The following is a 25,885-nucleotide window of genomic DNA, read 5'->3' on the forward strand; positions in this document are numbered from 1 at the left end:
TATTCTTTCAAAATGACCATACCATCAAAGTCTCCTGTCCACATTTTAATCATGCTCTGTCTTTAAGACCCACATAACACACCGATTGTATGATTCGTATATCACTTCTTTACATGCAACGCATGTCCTCAACCCTTACTGGCCATGTTTTACTTCCGTACATCATTAGACTGTGTACACATGGCTGATAGGCTCTTTCTTTGGTCAACAATGGTAACTCTCTGCTGATTAGTAATGAAAGAAGTTCGTTGAACTTACTTCACCCACTCCTAATTTTTACAATCACGCTAACACCTGCTCCATCCTGCGTTATATTTATATAAACATGATAACAAAACCTCTCGATAATCTTGTCTAAAAATTGTGGAATGATAGCAGCTTCATTAATGGATCAAATAAAGGGTTCGGTTTGAAATTTCCAAAAGAATTACAGATGACAAGAAAAGTCAACGGAAGAAGGCTGAAGAGTATAATGAGCGAAATGTAAAAAAAAAAGATGTAAAACGGAAAGTAGAAAATAGACCTTAGGTTTACTTTTGACAACCTTGTAATTCTTATTTCCCTTATTTTGTCCTTTAGTCCTCACATTCCATGACCGATGTTTGTGACATCTGCGCCAGAATCTATTTCATCTAACACTTATCTTTGACAAATTTTTGACCTTGAAGTAGTATTGTTTTAGTTCCGTACATCAAGTAGCTTCATGCTTTGACTGAAGCGATTTCCATAAAAACAAACAAACAAGGATGATGAAAACAGTTTGGAACCATGGGAATAACAAAAAAACGAAAGTGACCGTTGCTTTCTGTTGTTCTTGCTTTTTTTCTTGACCATTCTTTCACCATTTCATATAAAAACACTAGACTCAAAGCGTTAGAATTATCTTCACATTTTGTTGAGAATTCTTTTAGAAACACAAAAAAACATGAACGCTGAATTTTGGTTAAGTTCCTGGAATCCAGTTCTTTGAATAAAAACGGTTGATGACAATTGTCTTGGCACCTAAAGAAAAGAAAATATTGTAAAAAAAAAACAAAATATTGTATATTTTGGTGCCTTTGATGATGATGATAAAAGCAGGAAAACAGGTGATACATGTGCCGCAACAACATTTAGCCTGTGACAACTTGTGACACAAAAGGTGTGGAATTCATTTCGTGGTGTGTTTCAGATTGAACTTGCAATCCAGATGAGAATAATTATTGGTAAAAAATAAACAAAAAGCAGAATTTCCATGAACAGAGTTTCTTTTCAAGAACTTCATGTCTGTGTAACGTGTTACCATATATAAATTCTTTGAGCTTGACATGAAGATTAGTTGTTACATTGGCCAGAACATTATGAGCATAACATCTAAGATGAGAACAGTCATTTAAATAATCCAAATTATCAATTTTCATAAAAAATTCTGAAACGTTACCGCAGGATTGTTTCCCTGCAGACTACAACATGGTCATTTTCAAATCCAAGGTCAACATATACTTGTAAAACGTTGTCATAAGTCATCAAATCTTGTTCATTCAATTCATCATTTTCAATCCTCTCACAATATTCTTCAACATTTCACTATTGTTGGAATTATCTTATCGACGAGAAAGTGGGAAAGAAAAGCTGTTAAAGCCTGCAACAAAATGGCGTCGTTGCTTAAAAGCAATCTTTTCTTGTAATGTGAACAAACTGGTAACGTAGGCAAACCATGGTGTCACACGATTGAAAGGGATAGTGTGAGAGAGAAGAGAATGGTCTGTTTGGGGGATCGCAGCATGTGGACATATAATATGATAGGGGCTGACTAAATATAACAAATTAGTGATTTCTCTATTTCTCTCTCTCTCTCTCTCTGCTTCTCCTGCACTCATCAGTAATTTGGAACAAAGATTAAGTTGAATAACACTGCTCTGTCTTTCATCATTCCTTGTGCAGCATGTTTTCTGCACCCAACTTCTCATTCAGCAAGATTTGACGAGACCAGGGTATCTATATACCGCATCAAATCCAGACACTCGGTTTTGGATTACAAAAGAAAAAAAAAAACAACAAAAAAAAAACGGTTCAACGTCGTCCACACAGGAGAGTGTCTCACATCCCTTCTGCCCCACTTTCAGTAAGTTCAACAATTTCAAGTTCTCACACTATCAATCTAGCCATCAATTTCATTAACCCTTGTCCTCGATTAGCTTTTATCTTTGATAAGTAGCGAATCGTTAGTAAAAAAAAAAACTGAGGGGAAACATAAAATAATATAAGGTAAACGGATAAATAATGTTAATGAACAACAGAGAAGCACAAATATTTGTGGAATGAAAAATTAATGTTTTTCTTTTCAACGAATCAACTACCCTGTGGGTTATAACATAGTCATCCTAAAGTCCAATAACTTGTTATAAACCATCCTTATAAATTATCAAAGTTTATTCATTCCAGTCATCATTTTCAATCCTCTTATAATATTCATCATCATCATTTAACCGACATCTTCACATTCATCTCATTAATCCTTTTCGAAGGGCTTTTAGCCCTGAAAAAACAAATTCTTTTCACCACAAAAACAGTTTTGTAAAAAAAAAGCGGAAGGGGCTTTTGATTATAAGCAAAGTGTAGTACCTGTTTCTATAGTACATATTATCTCTTCTGACCTCAGTCAGTGAAGAAATCCTCCTAAATTTTAGCTTTAATTTTTGTCCGAATTCAGAGTACATTTTTTTTGTAAAGCTGGATATTCCCCACTTTGTCTATCATATTACTTTTCAGGTAATCTTTCATCTATAAACCAATAAATATGGAATTACTATAAAATAGAATCGAGATGGTATAATGTCTTTGATTATTTTGTGAGTGAGATTTCTCTTTTTCAAAAAGAAAACAAAATCAAAATGGATGTATTATTTGGATTCTTCGGACTACTGTTCTCATCTTGAGTGTCATTTTCATAATGTCTTGGTCGATGTAACCACCAACCTTTTTCAGGTGTATCTTGTCGAATTCGGGAATGTTTCTGTTGAACTCAGGAATTTGAACGGAATTTCAAACATTATTTACTTCACAAAAGTAGCACCCTCTTGTTTTATCAGTCCTAGCTGGATAGAGGTCCTAAGCAATTTACAATTGTATTTTTTGGTCGCTCACACTGAGAATTGAACCTTCAACCTTCAGAAGAATATCACTTTCAAAGTAGACGAGTCAATGCAGAGTTGTGTAAATACAGGGTGGAAAAATAAATTTGTTGCACTAAAGAAAACAAAACTACAGCCCTATTTTAAAACTTTTACTGAAAATATCATTTCAGATAACTTGACTATGTAGTAGAGCTGACATTTATTCAATGTAGCCGCCTTCAGCCTCATGCTCCCAGTTCCAGATATGAATTTGGAACTGGGAACATGCCTTTTCAACAAGTGCCGGCAAGAGCTTGACGGATACTTGGCGGATAACAGTGATCAGGCTGACTTTGGCGTTGTGAAAGGTCATGTTCTCAACATATGACTAAGTGATGTAGTTCAGCTGATTAAGGTCGGGAAGGAGGAGGGGCAGTGAAAAAATGTACATAGCATAGCACCTCTTCTGAAGCTGAGCCTGGGTCTCTTTGGACTTGTGGATCGGCATGCTGCCTGCTGCCATACCCGGGGTTTGCCATCGGCCACCTGATTGCACCAAGAGATCACCAAACTCTTCAGCACATCCAGGTACACTTTGGTATTGACTTCCAAGCCAACTTTGAAGATGTGAGGTGGCATGATGTGGTTCTCATTTGAAACCATACTAAAGACCATAACCGTGGCCGCAAACTTTGTTTTTATCACCCTGAGCAAGTCCCTGTTATTTGTGGCAATGCAGCGATGCACTTTTAGGTTACAGGCAATGGTCCTGTTGCCATAACTTGGATCGGTAGAGAGCATGAGTTGTACAGTGGCACATCTCTGATCTCACTTGTTGAACATTATGTCACTTTCAGGCATGATAGAAGGCTCTTATCGCTCTTGGGATTTGTACACAACTGGTCAACTAGTAAACCAGTTTTCATCAAACGGAACTGGAATCGTGTTGCCTTTTCTAGTGTGACAATTTTATTGCCCTATCCTGTAATATAAATGCTTTGCAATTAATATATTAATATCTTAAATTGTCTGTTTTCGTTTCATGCTGGTCATCCTATATTGCTATCAGTTTTCTCAAACATTCACAAAGTTGTTTTCTTTTTCTTCTTTTTTTGAAGATATTTTTCCAGGTTGTTTCTACATAATCGACTAAAAAAGTAAAATTTCATTTTTACTTTTTCTGTAAAATATTCTAGATTAAATGCTAGAAATTTACCCATTTTTTTTTTTTTTTTTTTTTTGCAATGATAAAAGCGAAAACAAAATAAAGCATCTTACATTGTAAGAAGAGGCAAGGCTAGGAAACAAAACAAAACAATATAAAAAAGACTCACATAATACAAAAGCTAAAAAAACAAACATATAAAACAACACTGAAAAAACAAACAATAAGATCCACCAGAATATAAAATCGTTAATTCAGAATAGCAGGACATGAAAGGTCAATCAGGGTCAACTTGATGAATCCAAGTTGAGGATTGCTAAATTGTATGAATTAATAAAAACACATATGATGTCACATGGTTGTAAGAGATAGTGTGAGAGAGAAGAGAACGGTGTGTTTGAGGGATCGCAGTACATGGACATATATAAAATGATATGGGCTGACAAAAGTGATTTTTTTTTATTTACCTTCATGCTTCTCATACTTATTTGGAACAAAGATTAAGTTGAATAACTCTCACCTGTCTTCCATCTTCCTTGTTTTGTGTTAGCCCTTTTCAAAGTATTTAATAACTTATTTGTAGGTGGCATTCCCTCAGTCAGGAAGAATCGCTCAAAGATAACACATTAGTATCCATGGTAAGAATCCAATTTGTAATGTTTTTGTACTAATTACTTGCTTACTGCATGAAACATAAATCAATATTGAAAAACAAAACAAAATCGTATTCAGTTTGATTAAATCATGTTATTCCCATTCCCTTTTATGTTCAAATATACCCATGAAATACCAGAATATATGTATATATATATATATATATATATATATATATATATATATATATACTAGCAAAAGTACCCGTCGTTGACTGGGTTCAAAAAACAGCCTACAGAAAATGGACTCTGATTTATGAAAGTATGATAGGTTATGAAAAGGAAGGGTTGTAAAGAGATAGCTTCGACTTTGGGGGTATCAAAACCAAAGCAAAATATGATGAAAGTAAAAATAAAATAGAAAAAACCCATAATTTATTATACCATACCTGTTCACACTGAAATACTTATCACAATATTCTGTGGATCTATATTAAAAAAAACCTTGTTAAACTTTGTGACATATTTCCATTCTATGGAGGTCAGGCACAAATGAACACCCCATAATTTTATTATATCATATTTCTTCAAACTGAAACATAATTATCAAAGTATACTAACGCAGATAGATATGAAAAGCCTTTATTAAAGTTTGTGCCTATTTCCATTGTATGGAGGCCAGTTACGAACACAGACCTCACAATTTTATTATACCATCCTTATTTAAGTTAAAACATACTTATCAAAGTATTATTATGTACATCTATATCAAAAACACTTGTAAACGTTGTTTTTTAATTTTTACATTTTTAATTTCCATACTTTGTGGACAAGGCGCGTATGCAGACCCCACAATTTTAATGAATCATCATTATGCTAGATCAAACATACCCATTCCTATGTCTCGATACATCTTCTATCATTATATGTGATCAGTTTTCTATAATAGTCAACCATATATAGCAGCCTATTTGTGACCAGACACACACACACACACACACACACACACACACACACACACACACACACACACACACACACACACAGAGAGATGTTCAGCTTTATATATATATATATATATATATATATATATATATATATATATATATATATACTAGCAGGACCTGTGGAAATTCCACAGTGGACTCTTTCGTATGTAATATAATATTCAGCATAAATGGAGACGTGCTGATATTATTGTAGCTCTTTTGTTAAAACTGCAAAAGTATTTATCTAAGCTAGCAGGGATGCCCGGCATAGCCCAGTCATAAAATATGCTTAAATATGATATTTTAATTCATGCGAATTTCATATATATTATTATAGAGTCAATTTTCTATCGATTCTTATGTATTATAAAGTTATGATTTCAAAAGTAAAGAAATATATCCATACAACCATTTGAAACCGAAACCAAAACTCATGAAAATATATATACATATAACTACTTAATTTACTCACATAGAATTAATATACGAAAGTATAAATTCATGCGTAAACTTTAAGTATTTACTTCAAAAGTGCTCAATACGTAGGTGGAGCTAGTTAGTAAGTTATAAAATATATATGACGATTAAGTTACACTGAATATTCCGCGTTTCATCCACTCTTCAGGCTTATGCGCCTAAGCCTGAAGAGTCCTGGAGTGGATGAAACGTGGAATATTCAGTGTAGCTTAATCGCCATATATATTTTATAACTTACTATATATATATATATATATATATATATATATATATAACTCAAGTTATATAACTTGAGTTCCTTCAGCTATAATTGAAACCGAAACTTATGAAGAATTCTTGGTAAAATTATTTATAAAAAAAACATAGATGACTTGAGTGCCATCAGCTATAACCGCACCCAAAATCAAAACTTATGAAGATTTCTTGGTAAAATTATTTATTACAAGACATTGTCATAACAATTAAACAACAGTCACTCGGAAGAAAAAAGATGTAAGCGTGACACACAAAATAAAACACACTATTGTATTAATATATTGATAACTTATGTATTTCTACTTGAGTATACTTTTAAATATATATATATATATATATATATATATATATATATATATATATATACACCTTATTACTTTTAGTAACTTAGTAAATTAAAAAAAAAGTAAAGAATTAGTTTCGTATTTTCAACTGATCTAAACCCTTTTTAGATATAACCATAGTAAAGAAATTACAGAAAATAAATATTAGATAAATAAAGTAATAATAATAATAATAATAATAATAATAATAATAATAGTAAGTAATTTTTGTGTAGAGTAAAAATTTTCAACACACTTTATTTCATACATTGAATAAAACCTGCCTAGCTTTATAATATGAACAAAGATGGCTGCTGGAACAAACACACGATGTTGAGTCTTCTATAAACGTTTTTCTTCTTGCAGCATTATATCGTCATGCATTTTTTCCTATCTAAGCAAAAAAGTTCTAATTTTTCTGAAGAGTATATGCACGAAAAGAGACAGTATTGACATAATAACTGTTTGTTTCTACATAACGAAATGGATCTATAAAAAATGTAACATGCTGGAGGAACTGTTTTGCATGAAAAATAAATATTTGGATTTTGGAATGTAATAATACTGCTATTCTTTTATATGTATGCATAGTCATCCACATACAATACTGTTTCGCTGTGAAACAGCTCATCAGTGCCGCTGGACAGGCAACTGCCTCAAGCCAGGATCGAAACCTGACCACCCAAATGACAGTCAAGGCTTCTCACCATTATGCTATATGGCTGATGCTATGTGGGTAATGAATTAACAATGTTTTCATATCATCCAAATGCCTTCGCTTGATTTGTTTACACAAAAAGCGTTGCTTAATACGCTAATGGCAGTTTGTATATCACTTCCCAATATGCTCAACCCAAGATAGGGAGTGGGACAATTCCAGTATTTTTACAGATTCCGATACAATTACCTATTCTATACTAAATTCACAATTCCGATACAATTACAAATTCCGATTCTTTCTAAATCTCTACATATTTAACTATAAAGTTATTTTTCACGATTACCGTGAAAACACATGTTAAATGTGCAGATATTTTATTAAACGTAAGGATACATTTGTGAGGGATGATCTATCGATTTTAGTTTTACTAATAGTTTAAAATCAACAGATATTCACTAGTTTAGTATTTCTATCAGCAGTAGAATATTTTTCTTTAAAGAAAATCAAATAAAAAAGCCAATTAAACTTATCATTGTTGGCATTGGAAAATAGGCACAAATTTTTCCGATTCTGATACCCCTCAAATTTTTCGATTCCTGATTCCAATTAATCGACCAAACACTAGTATATAAACACATTAAATTTCATTATTATATCTGTTACAATAGTTTGAGTATTCTTTTATTAGACAATTATATTTATAGCCAAAACAAAAAAATGTTGACAAAATGATCAGTAACAACAAAAAAATAAAATAAAATAAATTGACAATACAAAAAGTTGACAACATGAAAATAATAAACAATAAATTAACAAAATGGCGAATAGTAAATAATGGGTTGACAAAATGGAGGATAACAAATAAAAATTGACAAAAATAAAAGACAATAATGAGTTGACAACATGAAGGATAGCAAAATAAAAAAAATCACAAAAATGGAGGATAGCAAACGATGAGTTGACAAAATGGAGGATAACAAACAATGAAATGACGAAAAAAAAAAAAATGACATCATCAAGAATTCTATAGATTTCCTGGCAGAATACAATACCTTCATGATAGAGTTTCCGCCATTCCTCTGTAGGCATAATGAAGAAGAAAAAAATATGGTCCACAAGATATGTTAGAAAGTATACAAAAAGAAGACACATAAGAAAAATCTTAAATAAGAACAGGGTTAGTATAATCTATGCTACACATACATGAAATAAATAAATAGACACCCTCATTAGAGGGTGCTGATAGACTTAGAACAAAATTTTTATTTCTTATTTTTATTTATGATGGTTCTTTCTGTGACTGCGAAACTCAGAAATGATTTTGAAAGAAAACCTTTAACTTGATGAAACAAAAATATTGCTTTTGCTAGAATCATAGGAGCTTATCCTTGCATAAACTATAAGATTAGCTCCTATAAGAGTAAACATCGATGAAAGAGGCAAAAACTTTAAACATGTATTTTTTTTTTTTGTTGTTGTTGTTGGGTATCTATTGACTTGTTTCATGCCCGTGTATATACTACTGGGATTCATTAATATAATTTTAGTTTGAATATTTTAATCTTATAAAAATAATGTGTAAGTCGAGAGAGATGAAAAAAAAAAAAAGTTTAAAATGTAAGACTGATAACTCTTAATCATACCTTAAATTTAAAATAGGAATTATCTCCCTTACATTTTAATCTTTTTTTTTTTTTTTTTTTTTTTTTTTTAGGTCATTATTTAAATTGTATTCACTGTAATAATTTTCTTTTTGGAACAATTCGTTTTGGAACAAAATGAAACAAATTACACTTTTGTTCTTTGTATAAAGCATCTTGGACTTTGGGACAAGATCAAAGTGCAGTATCTGTTCCGGCAGATACTGCAAGCAAATACCATATGTGGGGGAAACCCCACATATAAGACCTTGGTCAATGTAGGGGCAACCCTTCATACCAATTGTCACTATCCAGCTCCCCTACTCCCCGGGGAGTTGGTCTCCATTTCCCCTTCACTCCTCACTTTAAAAATCGGCCTTGTGCCTAATTTGCTCAGTGGGGGAGCAAATAAATACCTCAAAGTGCAGTATCTGTTCTTCAGATGCTGCACTTCAATTTCTTGTTCTCTGTCAGTGGAGGAGAAATCCTTCACGACTGAGACAATTTTAATTTTTGTTCCTTTTCTCCACATTAAAAAACGACCCTGGTGTCTAACTCTGTCCCGTGGGGAGGCATTGTAAATAGGAGCATATGTTGTAAGAATAAAAATAGAAGTGACTAGATATAATCAAATATCGATTTATCAGATGTATTGCTATTTAGGTCTTCCATGGGAAATTCAGTAAGATATGTTTATACATTAGATAATGAGAATCAAAAAATGAAACTGACATTAAAAATGACACCCATTTCATTTTTAACTGAATTATATAATGTTAGTTGACCTGACCCGGCGTTGGCTGGGAATGTATAAGGTTCTTTATATTTTCAAATAAAATACATTTGAATCTCCTTATTTTCAAATAAAATACATTTGAATCTCCTTATTTTCAAATAAAATACATTTGAATCTCCTTATTTTCAAATAAAATACATTTGAATCTCCTTATTTTCACGTAAAAAAAAAAATGAATAAATAAATATAGAATGGTTTAACTAAAATTCCTGACATCTTTGCAACATTACATTCAAATATTATTTTTAACTGAAAAAAAAAAAAAAATGTAAATTGACTTTCAAAATTTGTGCAAAAGAAAAAAAAATAAAAAGGAATAAATAAGGGGGAAAAAACAGAATTATATTTCTTGTTTGCAGGAGAAGGTGTTAATGAAATTAATTTTTCTTTCACTCTGCCCCTCTTTCTCACATAGGTATTTTCAATTTTATGTATTTGTAATAAATGAAAAGTACTGGTGTATGTCTCGATCTGTATCTTGCCTAAACTGGGTATAATATGTACTCATTGAAATCGATTGGAATGTTAATTTTCAATAGCAAACAATAGAGAATGAACAAATGATGTAATTGACTGGATAATCAGAATCAAATATCGATGTGACACGAGATACATCACTATTTAGGTCTAACATAGAAAATCCAATAAGATAACTTGGTATTAGATAATGAACACGTTTTTTGTTCACTCTCTAAGAAAGTATTAAGGGACTACTATGATAAGGGCAGGATTTATAGAGGGCAACAGCAGTGGAGGAGTTAGGTAGCGAGATGTTTGTTTACATTACATTTAAATTTCTGCATATTTCTGATATCGGGAAACAGGAAGTAGGGAGGAAATTCCAAAGTCCTGCAAATCTGAGGAAATAAGCTACTAGAGCAGAAAAATCTTCTGGCATCTCGGGACATTTTCAGTAAAAGGGTGGGATTTTGCTGCTAGTTTTGTGGGTTGGGTTTGAGTGCAATTAATTCCTCGGAGCACATTTTGTGGAAGTAATTGTAAAACCAGTACAGCGCTGCGGTGATGCAACAGGGGGCTGGAGCTTTTTCTGCACCCTGTTTAATATTATGGCTATTTGAGGAAGTCACTCATTTAAAAATCAGTTCCAAGTGAGTCTTCTTTCTCGAAGGCAATAATAACTAAGAATGACATAATAATTATTTCACACTTCTAGTGCAGCCTTCGACTATCGTCAATCCAATTCTGAATGAAAAGTTCAATGATAGTTCCTTTTCCTTTTTTTCTTTTAAATCTGTTTTTTGTTACAACTACAGTTTCGCTAATTACCCCCCCCCCCCAAAAAAAAAAATGTTTAATATTATAGCATACCTTAAAAAAAAATTTAATTAAAACTGTTATCTTACAATGGAAATTGCCACAGACTGATGATATCTGATATAGCAAATCTATATTATAAATAACTAGCTGACCCGGCCCAGAGTTGTCCATGAGTATTTATATCTCCTTACATAGACTAAAATCAATACATGATGGTACTAAACTTAACGTTTACAATCCTTATTCCGATTTTGATCAAAATCCATTACATTATTTTAATTCTAGAAAATGTCTAAAATTTAAAGTTTAAGCTTAAGGGTTCTTAAGAAATTGAAATTCAGGAAATCTTGTTTCATTGATGTGTAATAACTATTTATCAAATTCAATGCAATTCTGAATTTTCAAATTGTAGAGTGTGCCTATATTATATCAACTAAAAACCTTTTAAAATACCCCACAGAAATTAAAATTTGGGGAATATTTATTATTTAATGTCAAAAATTTTGCGAAAATCAGAGGTATCTAAATTTTCATGAATTGCTTCACTTTTCTCCTTGCTCCATTTACACGAAACTAAATTAAATTAAACATAGTCTGCATTACAACTCCTTACTCCTAGCGGATAAGTTCCAAAATTCATAATGATCAGTTAATTAGTGTAGGGGTGCTTACTGTACATAGAAATATGTAAACATATAAACATACCTAGCTTTATATATAAACAGAGATCAAAAAATTATTTTTCATATGTAAAAAAAAAAAAAAAAAAAAAAAAAAAAAGAAAGAAAAAGAAAGAACAATGTTGGCTCACGTAAAAGCTTTTCCGATCTAAGGGATGTAATCTTTAAGGTTATAATGATTAGCTCTTAATATAATGATCAGTTAATTAGTTTAGGAGTGAATCATGTACATAGATATATGTAAACATACACATAGCTAACATTATATACATAGTAATAATTACAAACAAATTATTTACCATGAGTAAAGAAAAGAAATTAAAAAATCAAAAGAAAGAGAATTGATATCTGTAATTGCTCTCCAATCAAATTTAAGATATGTAATCTTTAAGGTTATAATGATAAGCTCTTAATATCCCGCTGTATGCAAGTTATATCATATAGTATTGTGTATATCAAAGAACTTACCGTCTTCATCATGTTTCATTCCCATGTTGTGACCAATCATATGAGCGAGAACAGATGCAGCCTGTTGAGGCTCAAACGGACTGGCACTCTGCAAATTGTCAAAGAAAGAGAACAAGTCAGGAAGAATCTTTTGGAATTCACAAACCAAAATAATAAAAATAATGACATTTCTGAATTTTTGAGATGAAGATTGGTTATTCATATCTTGATTCTTGTTTTTTTATTTTTATTTTTTTTTTAAATTCCATTTTCACCTCAAACAAGGCACAGTACCACTTTGAAGTAGGGGGCTACTATTGGGGACATAAGTTGAAGGGTTGGTTGGTTGTTTTTGTTTTACGGCATATCAACCCTTTTCAGGTTATTTAATGCCGAATCCAGTTATTTTGAAGAAATATTTTTTAAATAGAATATATATTTTTTTCAAGTCGGTTTCTATTTAACCCATACTTGGGACCCTAACAGGTACTACCACTCCGGGTCAGAGTGGACCTGGGAGCAATGGCAATTAAAGGGTGGCACCACACTCCCTAAAGCCTGCAAACTGGAGCCTCACCATCGGATATAGTTTTAAGGACCATAAGTTGAAGGGATATTATGAAGGGAGATGAGCAGTAAGATATCTGTTCACATTACACTTGAACTTCTGCATGTCAGTACACTTGGGAAAGCAGAATCCTGGAAGGGAGTTCTAAAGTCTAGCAGTTTTGGGCAAGAAACTATTGGAGTAAAAGGCTTTCTTACATCTAAGGATCTCTACTGTGTAGGGGTGGGATTTAGCTGCTTGTCGGGGGTATTTACGTCGAGGGGGTACAAGTGCTTGAAGTTCGTCAGAGCATTCACCGTTAAAATACTTGTAGAACAAGCAGAGGGATGCAACATTTTGTTGATGGGACAGAGGCTGAAGCTTAGATGACAGTTCAGGACCTATCAGGTTGGCGACTCTCTTCTAAACCCTGTCCAGGAGTGAGAGACTAGTATCAGATGCACCAGCCCGATCTTCTTCAGGTGTATCTCGATGAACTTGGAAATGTTTCTGTTGAACTTGAGAATTTGGACGGAATTTCAAGTGGAACCCTTTATTTTACTTCACGGGGGTAGCATGCTCTTGTTCTGTCAGCTGTGGCTGGATAGAAGTTCTAAGTAATTCACAATTGTATTTTTTGGTCGTCCACACTGAGGATTGAACCTTCAACCTTCAGAAGAATACTGCGTTTTACAATTGGTTTTTCCAAGTAATACAATTGCGAATTACTTGGGACCTCTATCCAGTCATGGCTGACAGAACAAGAGCATGCTATCCCCATAAAATAAAATAAAGGGTTTCACCCAAATTCCTAATTGGAGGTTACGTTGACTGAAAAGCTGTGAAAATCACAACCATGAGGAGAACAGTAGTCCAATGAATCCAAATAAACATAATATTTCGAATACATTTATTCCTGTGGGGACTCAACCATGCACAAAATAATGAACTCTTCCAAACTGTATAAATAGTCCAAGAAGGACTGAATCTCATAGTGGATGGACAATTCGTAGTATGCCATCTTGACGTTAAGTGTTATGACTGTTTTTCTTTGTATATTTTGTTTTGTTCCCAATACAAATACATTTTTTCTAACCCATATCTGTGTCCGTATCTTCCTATAGTAACCCTTCTGGTTCACAACAATTTTGAACCAAAAAAATGGATAATGAATTTTAACTAAAAAAAGAAAAAAATGAATAATGAATTTTAACTAAAAAAAAACGAATAATGAATTTTAACTCAAAAAAATGAATAATGAATTTTAACTAAAAAAAAATGAATAATGAATTTTAACTAAAAAAAATGAATAATGAATTTTAACTAAAAAAAATGAATAATGAATTTTAACTAAAAAAAGAAAAAAATGAATAATGAATTTTAACTAAAAAAAATGAATAATGAATTTTAACTAAAAAAAAATGAATAATAAATTTTAACTAAAAAAAAAAAATGAATAATGAATTTTAACTAAAAAAAAATAAATAATGAATTTTAACTAAAAAATGAATAATGAATTTTAACTAAAAAAAAATAAATAATGAATTTTAACTAAAAAAAATGAATAATAAATTTTAACTCCAAAAAATGAATAATGAATTTTAACTCCAAAAAATGAATAATGAATTTTAACTAAAAAAATGAATAATGAATTTTAACTAAAAAAAATGAATAATGAATTTTTACTAAAAAAAAATGAATAATGAATTTTAACTAAAAAAAAATGAATAATGAATTTTAACTAAAAAAAAATGAATAATGAATTTTAACTAAAAAAAATGAATAATGGTAAAAAAAAATTGTTTTCAATAAAATTCAATTTTTACTTTTATAGTCTACTCACAAAATTATAATCCAATTGTGATATAATATATAAGCTCTGCTGTAATAAATTTGATGGGTTAGAATTCCTTTTCGGAATGAAATTTTCGCAGAGTAATGAGAATGAAGTTTTAACAGTTAAAAAAATTTAATCTCCAGTAAAAGACCTCAAATGTTAGATCTCTTGGCCCGTTATAGGAATGGCTTGTGTTTAAGCCAAATAGACAAAATCTTATTACAGAAAATAACTTAAACATTAAAGAATCTGTGACACAATCAGTTTTGAAAGTTAAAGATTCAATCTTCAATGCTAATGTCTGAAAATTTTGTCTCCCGTAAAAGACCACAAATGTTAGATCTAACATTTGGGGTCTTGAATGGAACTAAGTTGAACTTTTAAAAGAGTTCTAACTTATTACTTACCCGAGAGATACCAATGGAACGGTCAGTGCAGATAGAATCAGGAATGGCCATTCCAATCACATTGTTTTCCATTTTTTTGCTTCTGTGGAAAAAAAAAGAAGACATAAACTTAAGCAAGAAGAACAAGCAAGTTATAGAAGTTGGTTGGTTTTTGTTTTACGGCATATCCACCCTTTTCAGGTTATTTAATGTCGAATCCAATAATTTTGAAGAAATTCCTGAATAAAATATATTTGTTTCCTTCAAGTCGGTTACTATTTAACACATAGTTGGGACTCTGACAGGTACTACCACTCTGGGTCAGAGTGGACCTGGGAGCAATGGTAATTAAGGGGTGGCTCCACACTCTCCAAAGCCTGCAAGCTGGGGCCTCACCATCGGATATAGTTTAAGGTCACATCCAGGACCGCAAGTTATAGAAGAAAGAATGTTGTAGATTAAATCCATCAACTCCACACAAATGCTACAAACGATTGGAGGCCCTCAACCTGTTCTCACTAGAGTATAAGTGGTTGCTTGGCGATCTCATCTTTGCCTTTAATGTCATATACGTCAACTGCAATCTGCCTTGTAACGTCTTCTTCAAATCATCTCTGCAGAGAGAGTTTTGTAAAAATTTCAGAGAAGTTGTGTCCGAGACAATTTCAGCTTAATCGTTAGACAACATATTTTTCGGTTTAGAATGCCAGAAGCCATGGTTAATATACGGATGAGCAAACAGTTCAAGGCGGTGATGGATACGTTGTGGCTGCTGATCTTGTGATAATTACCCTCACCTGAGCAGTGGAGAATTATGAGGGAATGTGATTCCGGCATAAAAGTTTTTAGCAGGAAGTTAAATATATTTTTTGAGAAGTTTTTCAATGTCAAAATTGTAGTCTCTATGAAACCCAGCAAAAGACGTACCATAGGCGCTTTCATCTTATTCGTACAAAGGCAGTATCCTTTGACAATGTTTAGAACAGCCTACTTGGATATGATGGACATTGATAATAGCCAGATACGTCCTAAAATGTACTGTTGCTACATCTGGGCAGGAGCTGCTCGGCACGTTCTATCCTGCCTTCAAAAACGGCTTTGAAACCTAGTAGGTGATGCCCTTTTTCTCTTCTCTGCAACCTCTTTCCCACAGAAGAGATGCTGTGAGCCTGTCTCTGCTCTCTCGTTATTTTCATTTTGTTTTTTTGATCTCCAATCTATGGTCCCCCTTGTCAAACTTTCACAAAAACAGTCGACTAGCTACAACCACTATCAACAATTTTTCCCACTCTCTATCTGTGCCTAAATCTAAACGTAGATTCCATGAACAAAGCTTCTTTCCTAGAACTACCTGTTTGTGAAACTCTGTTCCATTGGTCTGCTTCCCAGACAACAGTATGGTAGCCTTCAAGTCCAATGTAAACAAGTTCTTGTTGAGCTATCCTCTTAAATAGTAAAATTCTACCCAATTTATATCATTAATTTATTGATAATAATTAATCATTTATTGATACTCATGATTCAATACATAATTTGTTGGGCAACAGGCTTGTAATGTATACGTGGAAATGACTTCATCAGAGATAATTGAAATGCAGTAAAAAAATATATTGTCCAATTAGTTAGATTAACAAAAAAATGATAAACTTTTTGTGATAGTTGCACACTTTTCTATAGTAAAACAAGTAAAATGGTTTACCATAGTCAAGGGCGACCCGAAGGCTTCCTTTTCATTATCTACTAGATTGAGGTGCAAGTGAGGTCACTGCTCCCTTCTCAGAACTATTTTAGCTACAACCACTATCAGTAGTTTCTCTTATTTTCTACCTGTACCTAAAACTAAATGAAAATTCCATGAACAAAATTTGTTTCCTAGAACTGTCTGTCTGTGGAACACTATACTGCTTGGCTGCTTCTCAGATGAATATAACATCTTACCAATTTCCACCATTAATGGTCATTACGGTGTTGTCTCACTGGCCACCTGGCACTCATCAACCTTATCCTTAAATGGCTTTGAGCCTTGATAAGTGGTGATTCAGTTGTAAAAGAAAAAAATTCACTTGATTAAATTATAATGCTCAGTATTTAGCAAAGGGACATCAAGTATTTTTTATTTTTTTAATTTGACATATGACTCAACTGAGGATTGAACCCTGGTCTTCTGAACCTTTAGCAAACATTCTAACTAATATGCCAAATGGGCAAGTCAAAGTTTTCTATAAAATGTTACGAATATGAAATATCTAAAATGCACCAAACAATAAAGTTAAACTGGGAGTTATTATGTCTGAAAAATAGATCCCCCTCTCCCATGCAAAAAAATGGGAACAAATATTATAAAGACAACTTCGTTAGCTTAATTAGCTAATTCTTCATTTTGAAGTGTCTGATAAAATTGTTGTTATCACTTTTTGTTTTTAATTTTTGTTCCTATCAAGTCTTTTAGTCTGGAAATCAGTAATAATTTCTTAATTACAGAACAAAGAATTTGGATTCATGAAAAGACTAGCAAGGATACATGTCGTTGCCCACAGTAAAAGTGTAATCATACCTCTTTATATCTATCTATCTTTTTCATTTACTTCCTTCCTCTCCTTCACCCAACCCATTCCTCTCTAGCTAAACACACACACACACACAACTCATTTCTGTAACCGATTATTTGAGAAATGAGTCTTTATTTTCGTTTCAAATTACTAAATACAATGACCGAAAAATTAAATAATGTTTTTCTAAGTTTTAGATACTATTCATCCGGGGTAATGCTGACTAATAATATAGCAACTTTGTGGATCTTTGTTTTTTAGTTTTTACTTTTAGCTGGATATGCAAACACACATACACACAGACAACTGCCCTATATATAATAGAAGATGGTTCTTCTTCCATATTATTTTATCATCTAAAAGAGAATCAAATATCTAAAATCAATTTCATTAAATCTTTGTTTTAATCAATCAGTTTAAGAATATTTCTTACCATGCATTCATTACCGGAAAAAAAAAAAGACAAAAGGAAAAAATGATTATCTATTTATCTATATCGAAACACTTGAAATTTTAGATATAGGTTCCTTGGACATGGATCTAACTTAATAACTTGATTTGAACCCAAAACAATAAATGTTAAGGGATCATAATAGGGGTCAAAGTTAAAAAAAAAATTGGCCTCTGTGGTCTCTACCATTTGAACATTTCACATAAAGGGTATTCAGAGATAGGGTAAGCTTTTTAATCGGTTGGGGTTGAAAATTTGAGCTATCAATATATGTATGTATGTATGTATGTATGTATGTATGTTTGCATGTCTCCTAAAACTTTTGACAGAGGCAGCGGATTTTCACAATATCAGTATCGTTTGAATCTCGACCCTTCAGATGAAAAATACCGAAAAATTGGCTAAAACTTTTTTTACACTTTTCTACAGGGAGGGGTCGCTTTTTTTCGGCGATATTTTCGAAAGGCATCCCCTCTTTTGGATTGTCTAGCCTTAATTAAAACCTACATCACTCCCCGTTTGACGGTGGTCGTAACAGCAAAGACGTCACATTTTTTTTCACATTCTTTTCCTCCTTCGCAGTACGGGTTCGAGCCTGCCTTCCTACTACCACTTTTTTTTTTCTTTTTTTTGCTCAACACACACCTCCAAACACCCAGGCAACGCTGGGCACCCATGTTAGTATATCTATAAAAGTGACTGTGTGTGTGTGTACATTTCCCTACAAAACTACTCTGTTAGTTTTCAGTCTATAGACTCGAGATTTGAGATAAGGGATATTGAGATTTGGGAAAATCTTTTTAATCAGGTTTCGGCCAAAAATTATGTTGTCAAAGGGTCACAGTTCAACGATTTGACCTTTGAGAACTCTACCAAATTCCTCTGTCAATTTTGGGTCTAAACACTTGAAATTTTAGATGTAGGTTATTTGGACATGGATCAAATTTTTAATTTGATTTGAGCCCAAAACAAGAAATGTTAAGGGGTCAAAATTGGAGTCAAAGTTAAAAATTTTTTTACCTCTGTGGTCTCTACTAAATTATTCAGCTAATTTTTGGTCTAAACATTTGAAATTTTACATATTGTGTATTCAGACATAGGGCAAGCTTTTTAATTGGTTTTTGGCTGAAAATTTTGCTGCCAAGAGGTCACAGTTCAAAAGATTTGACCTTTGCAGTCTCTAGCAAACTATTCAACCAATTTTGGGTCTAGACATTTGAAATTTTACATAAAGGGTATTCAGACATGCAGCAAGTTTTTTAATCAGTTTTTGGGCGAAAATTTGCAGACTCTAACAAACTCCTCCACCAATTTTGGGTCTAAACTCTTGAAATTTTAGATGTAGGTTACCTGGATACGAGTCAAACTTTTTAATATATATATATATATGCATATAAAGTTATGAGCAGTACATAGGGCCTGAGCAAAACCGGGCTGAACTGCTAGTTAGAAACAATGATTCTTTTTCTTAGGAACTTAACTATGTTTAAAATCTATGCAACTAATAAATTTTTCTTGTGGCAGAGAAAGTTCAAGGAAAACATTGGAGGAAGTGAAGTGATAAGAGAAATAAACAAACATCAAGAAATAAGTTAATTTGGAAGTCAATTTCTAAAAGCTGTCCTTTTTAGCTACAACCACTGCCAACAATTTTCCTTACACTCTGTGCCTATCGACGTCTCTGTTCAGTCTCCAGAGACAATGGACACCCCTGTAAGGGTAGCTGCGCATATAATTCTTAGGCAACCAAACCTCTCCTGAATCGGCACTGCTTAAGTCCACTGGCAAGGAGAGGCCCAAGACTAACTAGAAACAATACTGAGATAAACAGAAAGCACATACAGCACCTGGTATTCCCAAATGGTCACCCATTTTAGTACTTACCAGGCTCAACATTGCTTAACTTCAGTGATCTGATGGGAACTGGTGCGTTAATCTGATTATGCTGTATAATCTGTGCCTATAACTAAATGTAAATTTTATGAGCAAATCTTTTTTTTTCTTAGAAATATCCATCTGTGGAACACAATAGCACAGAACTGCTTTCCATCTGACTATAACATGGTCCTTTTAAAGTCCAATGTAAACAAAAGTTGTCCTCTTAAATAGTCAAATTTGTACAATTACTAATCATCATGATGTTGTCTCACTGATCACCTGACGCTTGTTAGCACTTAGCATCAAGTGGATTTTGAAAAGCGGTGACACTCTAGTACAAAAACTATATATATATATATATATATATACACTTTGTGGACACCCTGTATATATATATATATATATATATATATATATATACAGGGTGTCCACACAGTCTGGCTACATTATGTAGCCAGACTTTGTGGAAGCAGCCTGTAGATTATGTAGCCAGACCTTGTGGGCAGCCTGTATGTATATATATATATATATATATATATATATATATATATATATATATATATATATATATATATTATATTATGGTTATGTAAAGACCAAATTTAAACCTGTTCGAAAACATTCTTTATTTTAGATTGTGAAATCAAAAAATAAAAATGAATGCATCAGCTGACCAGTTTCGAAGCTCATTCAACAGAGCTAAAATCGAGCTTAATTACGTTTTAAAAAGAAAAAGGGGGAACAATGAATCGGAGATGAAAAAGTAGGGGGGGGGGTATTAAATAGAAACTAGATTAAGCCCTAAGAGATTCTCTTTTTGTTTGCAAAGAGAAGGTCTCAGAGTCTTAATATATATAGTTTCTAGAATTTTGAGATGGTAAAGAGAGTGCGACTTGCTAAGGATGGAAAAAAAAGTCCGTACTAAAATTTGAAGCACAAATACGATTATTTATAAGGTGCTATTATAATAATCGTATTTGCGCTTCAATTGGGGTCACTTTTCTTAGTAAGCCTTCATATTTTAATATTATATCCTAATTCGCATATCTAGCTACTAATTCCTAGAATTAAGTACAATACTCTATTGAGGTTTTATTAAAGTGTTAAGTATTCTAACAATAACATTTGCTTCCATTAAAATAAAATTTCTAGTTATCTTAATCAACTGATCATTTTATTTGCCTTGTTCATTGGCTTTGTTTTGATTATAAGTGAGTGAATAATATGAAAGAATAAAGAAAAATGCCAGAATTGAATAAGACAGAAAGAGTTACTTTTCCTTACACAAATATGGCTGCCTTGATGTAGAATATTTATGAAGAAAATAGAAAGATAGACGCCATGAAAAACAATTGAAAAACTTACGTGACAAGGTGTACCATGGCATCTTGGATTTCTGCAGGCAGATGTTTTTTCTTGAATTCTAGGAAATTCTTGAGGGTTTCGCGTACAACACTGCTCACTGTGATCTGGTCAACGGGATTCCAAAGCTCCGTGTACACCAGTGAGACATGGATATACATTTCTTTATAGTACTGCAAGAGAGAAACAAGAGCAATGTACAGTTTGTTTGTTTTTTGTAACATCAATACAAAGAGACAAATTTTCTATTCACCACAATACAACCAACAAACTCTTAGGATATTGTCAACCACAATGCATCATACTTCCTGCTTTTTACCCAATATATTTCTCCTTTTCAGTCTTTCATTTCTTCGATTTCAGAATGGGGCAAGGTAAGTACAATTTTCCCTTTTCACAATGTTTTCATCATCTCTTTTCGGTTTCTATTTTCTTTGACTACTTTTTTCTCACGACAATGCTACCAAACAATTCCAAAGAGATTCCAATCGCTTTTATTTTTCCAACCACTTCCCTCAATGCATCATTCCCCTCTCTTTTAATCCAATAAATACTTTCTTCCTTGTATTTTGTTTCTTCTATTTCAACATTAACCATGTACGTATTATTTGGATTCTTCAGACTACTGTTCTCATCTTGAGTGTTTAATCTTCAGTACAGGCGACACAAAAAAATACCATACCCAGTCATGGCTAGTGAAATCAGAGTATGCTACTCCATGGATTAAATAAAGGATTCCATTCGAAGTTCGACAGAAAGATTCTCAAGTTTGACAAGATACACCTGAAGAATGTTAAAAATTACATGGACTGAAACATTGCGAAAAAGTTGTGCCAATAACACTCAAGATGAGAACAATAGTTCAAAGAATCCAAATAATATGAATAACTAATCCTCATCTCAAAAATGCAAAAACATGAATCATGTTTATTACATTTTTCTCCCCTTTTCGTTGTATTTGAAAAGTAGTTAAGCTGCGATCACACAATGCAAGACATTTTTATCTCTGACATGATTCTAGTACCAAATACACCGTTGCAATAAGAAACACCTTTCTTTTTATGATAAAAACAAGTTGTGTTGTTTCAAGAGTATAATACCATATCAGTGGGGACTAAATTGTTAGATATTGATCAGATAAATCCACTTGTATATAATTTAGTCAGTTGAGATCAACAGGAAATGGAAACTGTCAAGAGATTAGCACAGGTCAACTTTGACTCAGAGTGAACAATTGCTTAGGCTGTAAAAAGTAAAAGATGTCACATGGCTCAAAAGAGAGAAGATAATACAAAGCACATGTGTGCTTCTGCAACAGAATCTCTTTTATATTATTCTCTTTCTTTGTTAAATGTGACATGACATGGGATAACAAGATATAAATAATTAGTGATTTTGATATTTTTTTATTTTCTCCCCTTCCCACTCACTAATTAAAATGAAAATCCCATTGAATAAAGGTCTTCTGCCTTCCATCGGTTTTTTCTTGAAGTTAGTCACTATGAAACTGTGAATATTAAACTTTAATTACAGGATGGCATTCCCTTAGGCGTGGAGGTTGAATGAAGAACATGTGGAAGATGAGTTTAGAGGCCATATAATGAAGCATCAGTTTTACATTTTACAGAAGAGGAAAATAATTAACTCTGTTTTTCAAAATAAATACATCAATTTCACATTCTATTGAGGTAACAGACATAATAGCTCAGTTTTTAAACACAAACTTTTATTCAATAATTTACAGAGTAAAAAAAAAAAATAACATTTCAGTTTTTAAACAAAGGAGGTAAGAATAAAATACCCTTGTTTTCAAAACATACACTATTCTTTTACAATCTACAAAGGTAAGAGATAAATAGCTCTAATGTATTAATCCAGCAACACAGAGAAACAAGTAGATATGTATTTATTTCACAATATGGAGAAAGAGGATTATATATAAATGATAAGTAAGTTTGAACAGCCAATTATGCCAAAAAGAAAACATTTTAAAATTACTTACCACGTCCAAAATATTAGCTGTGCCGAGGGCATAGAGGATCATATCCGACTGGCTCAAGTTCAGATTCTGATACTGAAAAAGATGAAAAAATTAAAGTTAGAAAATGTATATTATATTCTCTTAGTTTGTCTGTCCGTTCCACTTTTTCTCAGAAACTACTGAGCCAATCTGGATGAAATTTTGTATGGACCTTTGTTATGATAAAACAGATGCCATGACTGGAAATTGTTCTACCAATTGAGTTATTTTGGCCTTCTTATAAATAGAGCTTAAAACATTACCTTACCAATCAGTCATCTAATATATATGCAGATGACACCATCTATGACAACACTTCAAAGGCCAACAACGACTAAGATCTGAGTCTCTTTCTTCCAACCTTGAGTATGCGGTGCAAGGAGGCAAATGATGGCTGGTTAATTTTGACGCATCAAAAACCAAGCTCCTATCTTTTCACCATAAACACTCTGATCCCCATATTTGGCCCCAATTGATATGAATGGCTCTTGTCTTAAAGAAGCTTCCTGCTTTGACAAGCTTCTAGGGTCAGACCTTCACTCCTGACCCCAAATGGAAGACCTATATTAAATATTGCGGCAAAAATATGCACGTGCACTTTTATTTTTCTTTCCTTTCGCTTATAAATAATAAAAAAAAAGATTAGCTCTGCATTATCTTGTAATTTCATTACGTCGTCCCCCTCCCTTTTTGAGTGCTGCATAAACAAACATGGTCGCCACTTTACATTGCGACATGAAACAGGCGGAAAAGTATGTTTGCAATATTGCGAAAACTAGTTGTCGGCCTCAATTTTAAATGCGATATTCGTTTTTAGCACAACCGAAAACCCTAGAAAACAAATTTTTAAAGGTAGGTTGTGTGTTGGTCTATCAGGACACATGTTGTCAAAATTGCAAAAAAAAATGGTGCCATCATTCCACTGCTCCAGAAGGTATCTCGCTACCAACGCAATCTTCTAACTGTATAAGAGTCAGATGCGTTCTAAAATGGAGTCTGTCTGGAGAATAAAAAAAATAAAAAAGCAGTTAATTAGCGTTATGCAACATTTATGATGAACTCGACTGCTTACTGCTGTGCTTGCATTCGCATTTATATATGTTGAATTTCCCTTAATTATCATGGAAATTGTTAGTGGCCTGGAGGTAACGTCTTAGCAAATGGGGTCAAAGGTAATTTTGTAACTGGGTTTGAATCTCCTGACTAGTAGGAATTGTCACTTCCTGGACTGATGATTGCAATAGTATGAAACACTAGTGTCTGTAGGTATAAAAATAATGATTAATATTTATTGCCGGGCAGAGGGATTAGTCCCATGCTATTTAAGATACCTTGGATATTCTAACCTGTTATGCAAAGTGACTTCACGTTGGATTTAAGGAAGCATTAAAACACATCCATCTTGAATCTATGAAAATCAAATGAAAAGTAACTCTCATAGCTTACATAAATGAGCTTACTTCCGGTTTTAAATGCAACTGTTATCAGTTATTAATAACTGCAAATGAATTAAATTAAAAATAAATTAAATAAACCATCTTTAAACAATATTTCTACATAAAACAATTAAAACGATTCTATTACAACAAACAATAACATATTTTGTCCAATGTAATATGCAAATGAGATTACTCATTGAATGCAGATTTCGTTTGAATACATAGTTTATATAGAAATCATGTTGGATTAAAAGTGTATATAAGTTTGTTTTCAGTATGAAAATTAATTTGTAAAAGGATGTGTGTATATATGAAGGAAACGTATGTATACATATGTTTATATATATATATATATATATATACATATATATATTTCTGTAGAAATATATTTTCTTATAATATATATCAATATATATATATTGAGCTTCTTTATATATAATTATTTCCACAGTCAGACAATGTCACAGATCACAAGTGCGATGAAAGCCAACAAACAGGAAGTCTAAGACTTGAGTTTCGTCCTCATTTGGGCTCATCAGTTAGACACATCCGAACTCTGGATTTGAAACCCAAAATCTTTCTCTCTCTATCTCTCTCTCTCTATATATATATATAAATATATGTATGTGTGGGTGTATGTATGAAGGGATCCAGTACGCATAAAAACTGTCAAGAAATTGGTCCCAAAACAGTGTGTATTCTCTCCTGATGAACCAACATGAACTGGAAACTGAACTATAATACCCTAAAATTAAAAACAGCCTAAAACTTGTTTATAAATGGAATAACTAAAAAACGTAGGTGACAAAATGATCCATATTTCTATTCTGAATATTCGATACTAACTGGAAGTTGAAGGGATATGCTTCACATTTTAAACATTCGTTTAAATAAAACCCAACAAACAGACAAATCATCAGGCATTTTGTTTTTTCCTTTCGATTTTAAATTCATGGACATATGAATATATATATATATACTAGCAAAAGTACCTGTCGTTGACTGGGTTCAAAAACA

The 25,885-nt window shown here is 32.5% G+C and overlaps 1 protein-coding gene and 1 pseudogene across 2 annotated transcripts in view; both read right to left on the bottom strand.

Annotated features, from left to right (window-relative positions):
• The window catches only part of LOC145263731 (disintegrin and metalloproteinase domain-containing protein unc-71-like), a 647,136-nt gene that overhangs the window by 56,632 nt on the left and 564,619 nt on the right, over positions 1 to 25,885 (bottom strand). The window contains exons 10-14 of one of the 2 annotated variants that reach the window (XM_080120709.1): positions 23,412 to 23,483; positions 21,413 to 21,582; positions 15,191 to 15,272; positions 12,421 to 12,508; positions 8,611 to 8,637 (exon numbers count right to left, since the gene is read on the bottom strand). In XM_080120709.1, coding sequence (XP_079976835.1) covers positions 8,611 to 8,637; positions 12,421 to 12,508; positions 15,191 to 15,272; positions 21,413 to 21,582; positions 23,412 to 23,483 — 439 coding nt within the window. The remainder of the gene's footprint in view (positions 1 to 8,610; positions 8,638 to 12,420; positions 12,509 to 15,190; positions 15,273 to 21,412; positions 21,583 to 23,411; positions 23,484 to 25,885) is intronic. The other variant, XM_080120710.1, reaches the window with a different exon arrangement.
• Positions 20,005 to 20,122, bottom strand: LOC145264060 (5S ribosomal RNA; annotated as a pseudogene).

This window comes from Euprymna scolopes, chromosome 39 (genome assembly GCF_053919585.1).
Source record: "Euprymna scolopes isolate OS-2025 chromosome 39, ASM5391958v1, whole genome shotgun sequence".
NCBI lineage: Eukaryota > Metazoa > Mollusca > Cephalopoda > Sepiida > Sepiolidae > Euprymna > Euprymna scolopes.